General features: G+C 42.5%; 1 protein-coding gene across 1 annotated transcript in view; it reads right to left on the bottom strand.

Moving 5' to 3' along the window:
* Positions 1-15,784, bottom strand: part of LOC143433648 (endochitinase) — a 54,475-nt gene that overhangs the window by 13,082 nt on the left and 25,609 nt on the right. Inside the window, exons 12-22 of the mRNA XM_076911094.1 lie at positions 6,908-7,181; positions 6,657-6,820; positions 6,376-6,485; positions 4,396-4,596; positions 3,239-3,331; positions 2,936-3,154; positions 2,441-2,521; positions 1,779-1,928; positions 949-1,216; positions 418-819; positions 65-205 (exon numbers count right to left, since the gene is read on the bottom strand). Of these exons, the coding sequence (XP_076767209.1) occupies positions 65-205; positions 418-819; positions 949-1,216; positions 1,779-1,928; positions 2,441-2,521; positions 2,936-3,154; positions 3,239-3,331; positions 4,396-4,596; positions 6,376-6,485; positions 6,657-6,820; positions 6,908-7,181 (2,103 nt within the window). The remainder of the gene's footprint in view (positions 1-64; positions 206-417; positions 820-948; positions 1,217-1,778; positions 1,929-2,440; positions 2,522-2,935; positions 3,155-3,238; positions 3,332-4,395; positions 4,597-6,375; positions 6,486-6,656; positions 6,821-6,907; positions 7,182-15,784) is intronic.

Below are 15,784 nucleotides of genomic sequence, written 5' to 3'. Positions count from 1 at the left end.
TATCAGAAATTAGCCATTGTCATTAGATGAAACGGTCTGATTGTTAGATTACGGTTTTGTTTACCGGAAAATTTGTTGTCTTCGTTCTGCCGGTAAGTATCACTTTGAAACGCCTCGTCGTTAAGGGACGGCGGCGGAGGAGGTGGAATGTACTCTGGCGGAGGAATCGCGCCATTAATTAGGTGTTCGTCTTGCTTGTTGCTATCTGAAGTCGATGAGAGTAATTATAGGTAGATTTGATGTATCGAATGTGTCGTATAAAATGTTCCATTTGTCTTGTGTCTTGTGAAAGAGGGTAGAGGTTGTAAAGGTATCGTCGTCAAAGATAAAGAAGAAAAAATAAATCGCGTCGATATATTTAACAAATTAAATCGAAGTATTCTTCGATCTTTATTAAGCGATCACACCGCTTTTTACCTTGATTCCTTGAATCCGTATTGATGTACAGCGGAACGACGTTCGTTTGAATCAGACTTCCTTTGCCTTGCATCTGATCCTTGAGAAGTTGCTGCTTCAGTTGATGTTGTTGAATCTGTTCTCGTAATTGCGGCGAGAACGGAGAAAGATGATTCTGCGGTGACTGAGGATACGATTGTTGGTTCGTCTGCTGACGGCTTGCGGGTGGCGAGTCTTTGATCTGCGTTGGCGAACCAAACTGCGGATATTGTCCACCGTTGCGATTGCCATGGGGCGAGGAGGATAGAGCAGGGCTCGAAGCTGAATCTAAGCCATGATCCAACGTTATTCCGGAATCGAGATCGGTCTCTAGCCAGGAATTTTGCGTGCGCTTCTTCGGTTGGTGCACCTGCGGAGCTGTTACTACGAATCGAGTGAGACTCATTAGTGACGAATTACGTTTTGTCGTTGCGAGTTATTCTATGCGAGTTTATTCTAGTATTCCATGTATTTAACGTAAATTGAATAACTTCAAACAGTCTCTAAGCTTACTAGTAGGCGGCTGTGGTCGAATTTGCTGGACCAGACTATGAGATTTCTCTGTAAGCTGTCTAACTTGAACACTCAATTCCTTTCGTTGTCCTTGCAGATCACCAACCAATTGTTGAACTCTTCTCAATTCCGCTTCAAGGGGGCCGGTCGTGGTCGAGGTATCTCTGGTCATGTTCCCTGCATATCTTCGCGACGCTTGTAACTTTTGTCGCAGCACCACCAAGTCTTGTTCTAATCTCGCGTTTTCCGCGACCGTTTCTTCGAGTTTCTGAAAGAAAGTTTCTAATTCGTGTCGTGTGTAGAAACGATTAATAAGCTAAAATACCGATGAACCGAAAACGCGAGCGGAAAGATCCATCTATTCATCTATCTATCAATCTATCGATCTATTTATCTATCTATCCGATCCACCCATCCATCCATCCATCTATCTATTTATCTATCCAGTTTGATTTGATTTACCTGAACGAATAAGTTTTCAGGTTTCACCTGAAAACAACGAATGAACGATTAAATTAGTCCACTTGATTCAACGTAAAACAATTCCCTTCAGACCGAATCGCTCGTTCCTCTTCGATTTGTTTAGACGATAGAGATAAAAGGTTTGTTTTAAGATTCGCTTAGTTTTGAGAAAGTGACACGAGAGGAAGCCCTGATTACATTCCGTGATCATACGATACCTATTGATAGCCGGAACAATATCGGAAGTTTTATTTTGTGTTGATCCTGATCGCGATCAAATAATACATATGACGGTTTCCATCAGTTTTCGTTGACCGATGATAGATTATGTCTCGAAACTACTCGAGATTATCATGGACATATCCTACCTTGGAATTGTGTGCCAGTAACAATCTCACTCTGCTTAACTCCTTTTCTAGCAAGAGCTGCTGCTTCCTGTATCTTTCCGCCTCTGCCAAATTGCTTCGGCTGCCCTGTAGTTTGTGCCGGAGACCACCTAGAGCTTTCTCTAAGATCTCCTGCAATCGAAAATTGATTTCAATTTACTAGCTTTTGCGGACGGCATTGGTCGGCAAAAATTCGCGACGAAGAAGGTAAAAATAATTGATCGATCGAATTATTTAGTAGCAAGAAAAGAAATACGAGAAGAATACTCCGCGTATCCAAGTAATTTTTTAAATGCAAACCTACTACTACGCAACTACTGTGTAGGATTTCTTTATTAGTAGATGGGAGTATCGTAGAGCTTAATACGGCTGGAAATTTCCAACTCCAAATTCAAACTGTAACCGAAAAAACGTTCTTCTCTCGTTACGCTCGTGCCTGCTCGTCTTTCCTTTTCGCTGCTCGATTGTTTTTCCTGAATCACCGTCTCGTGTCGGGAGGCAGCGGTACATGTAATGTTTCAGGGTAGGCGCAAGAATTTTCAAATAATTACAGTTTTCAAATCGCACAAACCAGTAGATTCTATGCGAAAATTGAACTTGATAAAACAAGTCTGAAAAAATGGAAGGATGATGGCGTTACTTGCCTTGTCTTGTTGAAGACTGTGAAGTGTTCCGGATTCTTCCTGAAGCAAGCGATCCAGTTTGTACAGTTGCTGCACCTTAGCCTACGACACAGATGCGACGCGGTTAGTTGACCTTCAAGTTTTGCCTTGCTATTCGAGCAACGGGGGGACTCGTGTTTCAACCGGAATTCGCGACGGTCACCGTCATATTATAAAAAATACGAAAGAGAAAAGATAGAAAATGTACATGTATCTCCTGCATTCCTGAATTTTATCGATATAACGTTTCATCGGTCGCATTTTTCTCCTGTAATAGAATTTAAGAGAGCGCATCAGTGGGTTCGTTACCAAGTGGTCGTCGTATACGAAGATATATCAAGATATATCCCAGAAAACTCGGAACATGGTTTTATCCGTTACATATCCCTAAACGATAGGTGGTTGGCACAGGCTGTTCAAGTGTATATTCAACACGTATTCAAGCTTGAATCACATTCGACGTAGAATGCCCGATACCTGTAACTGTCCATGGTCGGGGCTCAATCGATCCCAATCCCTGCGTTCCTCGGCGAGCAAACGTTGCTCCTGCACCTTCTGATTGAATTCCAGACGATGATCCTGGTCGTGTCGAGAGCCACCGACGCTGTTGATCCCATTGGCAGTGTTGCGATTGTACAGGGAACCCAACTTGACCATGTTATCCACGAGGTTCACCAGCGGCTTGCCCTTCTCGTACTTGACGCGACAAGGTGAACAGTGGAGAGTTAAAGCTTGTTACGTATAGGGAGGTTCAAATCTTGGTCCCAGTAGATGTTTTACCTGCTTTTCGAGATCCATCAGATGTTTCTTTAATTCTTCGAGTTTCTGCAAGTTTTCCAGCCGCCGTGGTGCGTCGAGCTCTGCCAATTTAGTCTGCGGACCATAAAAGATCGTTAATTTACAAATTAGACGATTTAACGATTTAGCGGGTGTTTATGGAATCTCTATCGATACCTCGTTTAAATAAATTAGACGATTGTCTATCGACTTGGCAAACGACGCAACTAAAGAAAATTCGAAAGACCGATCATAAAAAATTGCAAGTGTTTCTAAAACTAGAAAATGCAAAGTGCAAAAGTGATGGGGGGGGGGGGGGGGGGGGAAGGAAGGAACGTTCTCTCGGATTCCTAGTGTAGACGAGGTTGCATAATCTGTAGAGAATTCTATAGAAAACAGCAGCACGTCGAAGAGAGAATTCACGAAACACGTACGTGTATCTTATATATGCTCACGCATCTTGAACAACGACGCGTCGACACACTTGCTTTCACCCGATACAATTGCAGGTACGCTAAATTGAAAACGAAATATAAATCGCGCGAATATTATAATAGCACATTGAAAATTCTCTCGAAATTTGTTACAAGCGCAACGATGCGGAAAATGTAACATCGCGGTCCACCAGCGTTCACCCGATATCGTGTAAGGTGAACGGTGAACGGCGAACGGCGAACGACAGTGAGAGAGGGGTAGGGTTAGCGGACTTTCAACGATCGAAAATGTCCACTCGCTTCGTTACTTCGCTCTATCGATTCTTTCCGATCTATTGATATTAGTTTTAACGAAATTTCATTCAAATATTAACGTCACCCATTATATCCAAATCGAACGTTTCGAAATGAGCCTGGAAATGAAAAATTCAACAGCCACTGTATGCGAAACATTTGTTGTCACGTGTGTCGATCAGGTTGGAGGTATGCGGCTTGTTCTACGCAACAAAGTGTAAATACGCAGCTCTCTTCTTTTAGAGAAGCCTCCAACATCCACGAACGACGCTCCCCCTACGTATCAGACGTAGTAGAATAAGCTAGAGCAAGTTAGATGATTGCAATATGTATATCAAAGGGATAACGATAACAACACCGGCGACACAGGGACAAGACCGATCGACTGGCAGGGAGGTCATCTTCCTAAAAATCCAGAAAATATCTCCGGACCTGTGCCTCGATCTCCATGTGGCAGGTCTCCATCGCTTTGTAGATGGTGGCGTTCTGTCGGCGCAACTGGATCAGCAGGAGCACCAACTCCTCGTGGGTTCTGCCGAGTAACTCGCCGGCGGACACGCGAACCAGTCCGTGGGTGGTTCCGGGTTGTGCCAGCTTGTAGCCACCCTCTGTTCGCTGGGAGATGAGGTTGTTCTGTTAAGGCATGCAATTTTTCGTTAGCGACGCCACGCGTATGCCAACACCCACTCCTCGCTCCGCAGCGAGATTCGCTGGCGAACAATTCGGTGTGCGCGTGAAAATCTCTCGGCCGAATCTCGAGACATGGACATCGAGCTCTGGAAAACGCTACGCTTCTACGTGCATCCGATTATACGTATATCTATAGGCACAGAGTTGGGTATGGTGTTGCGATGATGGAATGGAAATGTAATATTTCGGTTATAGATAGATGTTACAAAAAAGATGTATGTTTTATACAGTTTTCCTTCGACCAACATGGACACCGAATTATTTCACCATGTAAATGCAAAATTCAACGAACATCTTGATGTTCGTACTGATGCATAGGTAGTAACAAGCGTCTCATTGTTAGCGTCTGATTGGCATGGAAATAAAGAAGGAAAGGAGAGCAGAGAAGAGGCAAAAAATGATAAATTAAATTACATTAAATTAAATGCGATGCGATGCGATGCGATGCGACGCGACACGACGCGTTCTCGATATCGAGCCGTGTACGACGTTATCGTCAACCGAACATAATTAATCATTGTACCTGCGCGAATAGATCCCCGGTCACGGTTTTCTTCCAAGTTGATTCTGTTCCGTAGAGGAGCCAGGAACGAAAGAGATACGTAACAGCGAAGTAAGAAACGTAAGAGAGACGAGAACGTTGTCTGGTATCATCGAGCACACGAAACGAGCACAATGGAAGACGACGAGAGCGTGGCGCGAAGGTGGAAGGAAGACTTTGGAAGACTGGCGTCATGCCCGGTCTGATCGGCTTGCCTGTTCACCGACTCCGTACAGTACCCGGCATGCACTGTGGTTCCTCGCTCGGCTTGTCCGACCGTATCGTTTTGTATGTTTTGCCTGAGATCTGGCCGGCTTCGCCTCGACCACGCGAGCCTACGTTTCTCGGTTAAGGCTTTCTTTCTAAAGAAAAGTGTCTAACGCGCCTATATCGCCGCCGATTATAACGTTCCGGTTAGTTTACCGGCCGTGTTAGTAATTTTGTTGCTGTGCGACCCGTAGCGATGAAAATGATCGGGAAATACTACAGAAGTACAGAATAGTGTCGGCTAACTAAAAAACTAATAGGATGCGTAGCATAGTAATGGGGGACTGTTGGTGCAAACTCTTTTGTGAACGATGGGAAGAAAGAAACTCGAATGGTTGAGATAGTGTGGAGATAGCTTTAAGGTACGTCCGCAGTTCCTTGGCACGGTGCCCTTGCCGACCATTGCTGACCGTATGCAGGATCGACCCTGGCCCCCGGTACTTTTCTTGATCCTCTTTTCTTCCGACTCTCTTCTTCCTTCTATTTTCCCTTTCTTCATTCTTTTACTCGGACACGTGCGAACAAAAATGCGTAATACTTTGGATGAGTAAAACGATGAGAAAGCTACGTACGATAAACGCGTAATGAATTTCTGTTCGCGAATTTCAATGCTTTTTGATGATTGACGATTTTTTGATTACGCGAAAATTCATACCGAGACTTACATGGTCATTACCAATGGTAATTACATACCGAGACTTTACACGATAATACCAACTATTGCACACTTACGAGGCAGTTGTCGAACACCGAACATCGAATACGTATATAAAGCTGTTAAACGCGCCTCTGTCTGCTGCTCGCCAGAGAATTAGAGGGGAATAGGCGGTGTGACAAGCGGCTAATCTTCTAGATTCATTTCTCATTTCATGCTTAGCCATGCCAATCAACTGGATCATTTGTATTTTACTCACCCTTTTGTGCAGCGACTCGTTGCACTCCCATGCGTGTTGATTCTGCCTCGCGGCGATACCTCCACCGCGGTCCACCTCTCTGCCGATCGGGCTCACCATTTTCCTTTCGACTGTAGATGGACAAGAACACGACCAGTCAATATTTTATCGAAATTCTTCTAATATTTTTTCGATTCTTCTCGAAAGAAGTTGCGAGAGTTAACTAACAAGTTCGTTTGGATACAATTTTGTTCTGTTTATTTTTGAAAAATAAAACCAGCAGGTATACGCGACGCGCTTACCTGGACTATGAATTCGTACGTCGGTATCACTGGGGCTGGAAACTCGAAGCTGATCGTTCAAAGAAACAACCTTCAAGTGTCCAACCGGGCTCGTCAATCGTTGAGCAGGATGGCCGCTCGGCGATGTTAACCTTGTATCCTTGGATTCGGTGGTGTGGTTTAAGCTGTGGTTTTCGCATCATGTGGTTCTAGTACCGTTACATTCGAATCGCGCTATCGTGTGCTAAAGAATATGTCTCGGTCGTACTCACGCGGTGACAGGTCCTGTTCTAATTTCGGTACTGCTCGCGGCCCGTAACAACAATTGCGAACTAGTCGTATCATTTTCCGATTGCCTGACCGATTGAGGAGTGGATCGGTGAAGCGGCAAGGGTTGCCTGTGCGCGATGTTGTTCCTTGGTAGAGGTAGGGTTGCCGTCGTCATACTCGATGATGGTTGTGTAGCCGTTTTTTGAGCGAGCTGCGAGGTACTGACAGCTCTCGGTGGCAGCGGATCCCTTCCTATCACAGATCCTGACCCGGACGCTGCAAGGAAATCAACAAATGTTTTCTGTTTACGATCAAATGCAATTAAAATTTGTTATTTAATGCTCTGGAAAAGGTTTTCTTGCGCTGTAAAAAGGTATACGTTGCACACTTTTTTCTGTAGAGGGAGAGAAAAAGATATACACGATCGCGCATCGAAATGGCACGTTGCATTCGTAACGGCCTTTATCTTTATCTCTTGGAAAAACCGATACAATCGCGAGACTTTCACCCTAGGAATTTCTTGTCCGCGCTTCACACTCATCGCACCTTTATTTATCATAATATCATAGTATCCATTACCTGCTCCGAGTACATTAAACATCTAATACAGCATCGCAGTCACAGAATTTAATTCACGTTTTACCGGGTGTATGCGCCGAGACGAATAGCGTTGCTCGAATTAAAAATCTCATCGTCCGAATGAACAACAGACGTTTCTTGTTAGTTGTAATGACCGGTGAAGCGATAGATGATAGCGTTCGAATTATGTTTGAAAGTTTCTAGATAGACACGTAGACGAAACACGGGCGTGAAAAATAGTCGCGCGAATCGGAGGACGTAATTGAATATGTATCAGTATTTGAGAATACTGATACAAAATGGTAAGTATGTGATGACGTGTGGCCGCGTAACGAGCGACCGGATGTTTTGCGGACGTGGGAAACTGGAAATTGCGAGCGAACGAACGAAATAGAACGGAACCACCATCAACAGCTTACGCTGCAACGGTGACCGTCTAAGGGGAATTATCGCGAGGACCGCCTAGTTTCGCGGAATGGACCGAGTCGGGGGCAGACACGCGAAAGGACAATTTATCGGGTGCAATTAATCCAGCCTCCGAAACTAGGCCACTCGCGTACGTACACGTTTATGTGTAAGTAAGTAAGTAAGTAAGCGAGAATATGGACGGATGATGCTTGAAAATTCTATAGAGGAAATGATTAAACGCGTTCCATGCCTACGGTGCGTTTTCGGTACTTTAGTAACGCAACATAATTTACTTATTATAGTATTCGATATCTGATGTTTCATCATTTTCGTGAACATCTAAACATTGTTCGTATCGAGGAATAATTTACAACTTGGCCAAGTTATATTTTTGTTATGTAAGGAAAAGTTATTTGAGGTCGGTAAAAAATATTCTCGGTAGATAGATTATGAGGAGGAATGAAATGGCAGCTGTCGCGCGTGGAATTTGAAAATATTGGGTCGAAATATTGGAACGGTGACGTTGCATCGAGGATGTTCGCGATTTGCATGGATTTATCCGAAGCGGCTGACTACTCGTCATCATTTTGAGTGAAAAAAATTGCAAACCGTAACGCGTGTGCCGAATTACGCAATTTCAAGATGATTGCGCAGCTATCGAAATATTTTCATAACTTTGAATCGCTCGGCTATGTCTATGTAGATATAAAACTATCGTTTCCTAAAGGTTCGTAAGGGAGACAGATTCGCATAACACTGTCGTTATATTATACTTACGTGACGTATGTACAATAAGATGAAAACCACGAGCTTTTCTACGTCGGTGCCAAGTGGACCGTCTATATTTAGTGGACACGCTAGCACGCGGCAGCGAATAACGTTGGAGGATTAAATAAACGATTGGACTAAATATTTTACTCGAGTTGGACGACTGGCATCCGGCCGCTCTCGCTAAATAGATCGATCAATCGATGTTTAATTTTACAGACAAACGACACCGCAGACTTGGCGTTATCCGTGTAGTATTCCATTATAGTTTTCCATTCGGTCAAATATTATGTTTAGACATTTCCCGTCCTTACGGCTTGATAACGGTTTCCGTTACGCGAGCCTGCTGTTTTACCTGGAATTTGCACACGATCGTCCCTGGAACGACTTCTTTCTACTAAACGGAAACACGTTTCGTAAACGTTAAAAATAGAATAATTTTCAGAGTTTCGTATAATAAATTGTTCGAATTGACCGGAGAATAGAAACGCACTTGTACGGCGTAGTACGGTTTTAGTATCTACCGTTGTTGGACCTGTTGCTCTGCGCAACCGACGACCATGTTAGTTTTCCTTTTTTTTTACGATCTATCTCGTCGCGGTCAAGGGCTTTTTATTACAAGCCGATTGAGGGGCGAGCGCGAAAAAACAAAAGAAGAAAATACACGTAGTCATCGGTGTGGCTCCCACACTAGAATTTTCGACTCTTTCCTTTGCCATACAATCGCGCGCCCGTTTAATCTGCGAATTGACTTTCCTTTTTACGCATTGTTCTGTTATATACGTTGAACGGCAAGTATATCCCGTAATACAATACGGGACTCGGTATTATTTGTTCGGTTGTAGTGAGAAAAATTTAATTGAACGCGAGTCATGTAAGATGTAAGAGAAAGTGAGAATCGTGGAAGGCAATAGTTTGGTTGGAGGTATATGCGTATAAAATCTGCAAGTATGTCTATTCGGTTCAAAATGTTCGACTATGGAAAAGATACTACTCGTTCGACCGAATACGAGCGAAGAAACAAATATTCAATTGGTCGTTTAACGAAACATTTCACTCTTGAGTATTCCACGATTATATAACAGTGGCAAGAGGATAAACGAACGAGTATCCAAGAGAAATACCGATCTCTCGAAGAGCCTGGTTCACAGCCGGCTAAATAAATTGGCGAGTGCCTGGTGGAATGCGTAAGCATCTACATACAGTGCTGGACAAAAGTATTGGCACAGCATGATTGTTATGATAAAAATGCTTATAACTATGAAACAAATTGTTAAAAAGGAAAAATTTGTTTACACGTTTATTTATTTATTATTCTAGATTATTATTTAACAGAAACAGTAATATAAATAAAGTGATATGCGAAATAATAACAAAAACATATTTATTGAGCGTTTTAAGCATGGACAAAAGTATTGGCACAAATGATTGAAAGTACTTAGAAATTAAAAATTAATATTTGGTTGGCCCTCCATTCCTCATGATAACTTCCTTCAATCGTTTTGGCATTGAAGTTACCAATTTTTTTGTAAAATCCGGCTCTATATTGTTCCATTCTTGTAAAATAATAGCTTTTAATTGGTTTTTGTTTGTTATATTATATTTTCTAATTTTTTTTTCTAATTCATTCCAAACATGTTCGATGGGATTCATGTCTGGACTCTGGGGTGGGGTATTTAATGTATGTGCGGTATTGTAAACGATCCATTGTCGTACAATATAGGCAGTATGTTTTGGATCATGGTCTTGTTGAAAATAAAAATCACGCGGGAGATTTAATTTATTAGCACTTTTAAATAAATTTTCCTTTAATATATTTAAATATACATATTTGTCCATAATCTCATCTATGAATACTAATTCGCCAACCCCAGACGCTGCAATGGAACCCCATACCATGACTCCACCTCCTCCATGTTTCACAGTGGCTTGTAAATGTTGTGGATCCATTTCCGTATTTGGCTTTCTCCAAACTAATACTCTGCCATCTGATTTAAATATATTAAATTTAGTTTCATCTGAAAATAATACGTTATTCCAGAATGTGGGATCCTTTTTTATAAATTCTTTTGCAAATTCTTTTCTCATCTTCCGATTCTTCTTGGATATGTATGGTTTCCTTCTTGCGACACACGCAGAATATCCCGCATCTTTTAACACTCTCCGTATAGTTTTCGAACTTACTTCTTTTTTATTTTCTTCATTTAACTTTGCTCTAAGTTGTGATGAGTTTAATTTACAATTTATTTTCACTTCCTTTACAATTTTCCGTTTTTCTCTAACTGTTAACTTTGAGGGACGTCCACTTCGATTCCTACTTTTGAAATCTGATTGATTCTCAAATCGTTTTACGACACTTCTAATAGTGAATCGACTTCTATTAACACTTTTTGCTATTTCACTATAAGATTTTCGCATTTTGTGCAAATTTAATATTATTTTTCTCTCTTCACTTGTAGTTTCTTTCCCTCTTCTTGACATTGTTGCTTGTTATATTTCCTATGTTGCTAATCGACTGAACTTAAGGATGACTGTTAGAAAAAATGACTATCAGGGAATCCCCTACCTATACCATCAAGTGACAATCGGATTTTTTTCGGAGAGATACAACTACACTAAATTTTGTATAATGTGCCAATACTTTTGTCCATGCTTAAAACGCTCAATAAATATGTTTTTGTTATTATTTCGCATATCACTTTATTTATATTACTGTTTCTGTTAAATAATAATCTAGAATAATAAATAAATAAACGTGTAAACAAATTTTTCCTTTTTAACAATTTGTTTCATAGTTATAAGCATTTTTATCATAACAATCATGCTGTGCCAATACTTTTGTCCAGCACTGTATGTATCTAGCTCTGACGATAGCCGTTACCCTTCGCACAAGCTGCGTACTTGCACTCTCTGGCGACTCCTGTCCTTACGAGATCGCGGTAGCCAAGAACAAGTATGCCTGCGGCAACAGTGTCGGACTCGACGCTAACTAACGGTATCTGTAGTGATCAAGTAGGTCAAACGAGTCCTATGGGGGACTCGAGACAAAAATGGGAACATCTATCGTCACCTATTAGCCACCTTGCCGATATACATTAATCACCATAACTATCTACGTATCTACAATTTTATCGGGACGACAAGTTTGTAACTTGTAGCGAGATTAGAGGGATAGTTGTAACATACTTAACGCGCGTTGTTAAAATTACATTCGTATATCGTTCCTTTAATAGTTCACTTTCGCGTTCAATCCTTGGCGTTGAAAAATAAAATGTACATACTCTGTCAAAAACATTCGATACGATAATTCGTGCGCAAAAAGCTAATCAAGATCGGTACTTGGATATTATATACGATGCGTCGCTCAATGTTCGTGTAACTTGTGAAGGGAAGAGCGCGGTAAGAAAGATCAACTATACGTATAGAGAAGCCCGTTTAGTGTCGTAGACTAACAAATGAGCGTAAAGGGGGAAACCTTGTTTTTGCGCGAAAATGTACTCGACTTACAAAAAAAAAAGAAAAAAAAAAAGAAAAACAGAAAAGAAAAAAAATTCCACCCCGTTGACACAGGTTGCCATTTGAACTTGAAAACTTGAAAGGTTCGTTCATACTCGTACGCGTACATCGTTCTTTAATTTTCTAACGTAAATAACAATTCGTTAGAATTATGTCGATTTTTACTGATCGTGTTTAGATTGTAGGTGGTATCTATTTAAAATAATAACTTTCCTTCGGTACGAGGTATTTGTTCGTTGAGGGGAATGGCGACCGAGGTGAAGAGGATCACCCTGTACATCTCTGTAAATGTGAAAGCATCCGTTACAGGTCCAGTTGTTCTCCGGTGGAGAAAAACCAATTATGTTTGCCAAGCGCAGTCGTTTTCTCTGTTCTCTTTCTTGTCTCCCTATAACCGATTTCTCATTCGCTTAGAATTTAGGATAGTCGTCGATTTGGGTTTAAGAAATTCGCAATGAAAATGATACATCTCCCTGGGAAGGTATCCGAGAAATGTCAGAGCAGTTAGATTCAGGATTCAGGGTCGACGGTGTCGAAAGAATTACAAGTGTAATAAATTGTGGGGAGAAGAGAAGTAACGGTATTCACGGAACAGAATGATGTTCGTTAACGGTTCGTAAGTCGAATCGAAGAAGACATTCGGAACGCGAGCTCGGGGTGACGCAAACAAGTTAAAAAATCCCGAATACGTCGCGTACAGGATGATACGTACTGTACTTTCCGGACCAGCAGCTGCCGCAGATCAGTGCGACCTTTCCGCCCATATTCCTTCGGGGCGAAGCTCGGCTGACGCGAGTGACGACGACACTGAGGCACGCACTCGCGACAGATTCTACCGCACGGTACGCGATACGCGGCCACGCGCGTGTCATGAGTCCGTCGCGCTATTTATTCGCATCGAGTTCCGTGTCGTCTTCCTTCCGTTTTCCACCGATTTCTCGGGGGTGCCCACTGGTTCTCCGCTATGATCCTCGCGAACGGATCAGGACTGCTCTCTATCGAGGATGAATCGCGAAGCTAGAACTGATTTTTCACATTACGACGCAACAATCGCTTTAGCCGGACGTGCTTGAAACACTTTGAACGAAACGCGTGTAACAACGGCATGGTTCGATGAGAACGCAAACTTGATATCGACTCATTTCCAAGTGCCGATATTCGAGCTTCTACTGTAGCTATATAGGTTCTTTCAGCTGTTATTCGGTTATCGTGTATTCATGCTGCGCCTAGGCGTCGTCTGATCGGCATATTACATCGATCAAGGTCGCGCGCGCGCGTGTAATGTTGCAACACGCTTGTTGCGACTACCCGAACGATCCGTTCGACGCGTATAGAGCTAGCGAGAGTGCAGCGGGTGCAAAGGCAGGGAAGAAGAAGAAGAAGAAGAAGAAGTACGGGAAAACACGCGCACGCACAAAACTTGGTAGAATCGAAGCGGAGTACCGATTGGTGCGCCGAGAGAATGCCGCCGCGTTGTACCGTCCGGAACGGCATCGGCTGACTGACTAAGAGCGGCGGCGAGTGTCGTGAGTGCGACGAGGTGTGCGCGTTGCGTTGCGTTGCGTTGCGTTTCGTTGCCACCGCTGCCCGATCTGACCGTGCACAGCCTCGTTCATTCCATTTCGTCCTCGACGTCGATTCAAGGACCGATAGACCGGCAGACGTACGTACTTTATACGTACACCTAATCTCGCGCGGCGAATGCCAGTCAGCCAGCCAGCCACCCTTTTGTTTTTCGTCACGTATACCGCTTTTCACGACGAATAAAAAGTCCTGATATTTCGATTGTTTACTCTGCTCTCGGTATTGTTGGCTCAACATGGAAGTACGTGGAACACGTATATACGTATATTCTGCTTGAAACACAACCAGACCAGATGGGCTGTCGTCTCGCTGCAATCGAGGGGCTGTGAAAAAATCACCGCTGATCCTTTTATCGGGAACGTTGACTCGTGTAACGTAATCAAAACGCGTTTCAATGAAAGTTTTCGCGTGGTGGAACGAGTCGAGCGGTCACGTTTGTCGTCGGTACTGGTGAGAAATGTCAAGCGAGCTTTAGAAAGGTCTTCGAAGCCAATCTGCTGTGGTGCGTTATCGAACGCGCATCGGATCGCTTTAGCAATGCGACCAACTTTGTAACATTCTCTGGCTCTGCGTAACGATCTCTGGGATCGCATTAAATTGTTAATCGTTTTAGTTATTCGGTTGTTTCAGGTAGAGAGCGATATTTTGCTACAGCACAAACGCGCACGAACTCGTTTCGATAGCGGTGAACGTCGTGGTGGAAAAGAGGAGCTCGTCTCTCGACTGTCTGTCTCTCCGTCTGTCTGTCGCCAGAATGTAGTCCCAGCCGGTTCGGTTTTAGTCGAGCGTGTTTTGAGTGTTTGCCTGGCCACCGAAGGTGAACGCACTTATTAAGAAGTCGTCGGATACCAAGGCAGCTGTTCGATCTTCCTCTCCCTCTCTCCCCCCCCCCCTCTCTCTCTCTCTCTCTCTCTCTCTTTCTCGAGGTACCACCGACCACCGTTATCCAAACTTGTCGCTCGCGCACTCTGGTGTGTTCTGCTAGTGTGCGTATAGTTTAAATCTTCGACACGGTTGGATTCTCTCACCGTCTCGGACATTTTACGGTTAGTTTGCTTCGTTTGCTTCTTTTTTTAAGTGGATTTCGAGCGCGGAGGGAGAACTGGTTTCGCATTTTCGCTTTCTGGACGTTATTCGTTCGTCGCCAGCGTATTAAAAGTTATTAATTGATAGTGCCGATAAGGTGAACGACGACAGGATAGAATAGAATTATTCGATTAGTTAATAGATCGATTCCATTCCAAGTTGTAAAAGAAAATTACTCACAGAATTTGCCAGAAGATGCTGCGTCTTTCTCCGTTTACGTAAAGCTGCAACGATTCTTATGCACTATTTATCATTTTTTTTATTAACATTTCCAAAATTGTATCCGACTAGAATAAGGTTTATTGAAAAAGGTAATTTAATCCTATCCAAGTTATGATCTTGATCGAACGCTTTATCCGTGAAAGAGTCCGTTTAGAAAAGTTAGAAGAAAGAGAAAGTTGGAATTTCGTAAACACAATTTTTATTTGAATCTTATCAGTCCAACACGATAGATTATATTTATACCGAGACGATCCGACGCAATGCACAATGATATACAAAATATTTAAAAACGAAGGGATAATACTACATCCATCCCTTTCTCGATCGTACCCTCTTATACGTGCTAAAAATATTAAACGAATGTTAAATAAAGATGGAAGAAAACAGTATCGAGTGGTTTATCTGTAGATGATACTAATTATCGTAAAAAGAAAGCTTAAAATTAGCTAGGATACTCGGTTATTATTGAACACGATTCCAGCAGCGATTACGGTATGGAAATCAGTAATCGATAATCTATCGTAACACATTTATTACATTATTCTTCTCGTACCCTGAAAGCTTACTTTAAATGTTTCTATAGAGTCACTCGCAAATAGTAAATTTTACGCAATAAATAGAAATACTTAAGCATTAGTGGTGGTAAAAGAAGGGATATGATAGATTGTTACGCGATGTTGAATAACGAGAATTAACGAGAAGCATTAGCGCGCAGC

Source organism: Xylocopa sonorina, chromosome 3, assembly GCF_050948175.1.
Source record: "Xylocopa sonorina isolate GNS202 chromosome 3, iyXylSono1_principal, whole genome shotgun sequence".
Taxonomy (NCBI): Eukaryota; Metazoa; Arthropoda; class Insecta; order Hymenoptera; family Apidae; genus Xylocopa; species Xylocopa sonorina.
The sequence above is the reverse complement of the archived record's forward strand: the minus strand, read 5'-3'. Positions and strand labels throughout refer to the sequence as shown.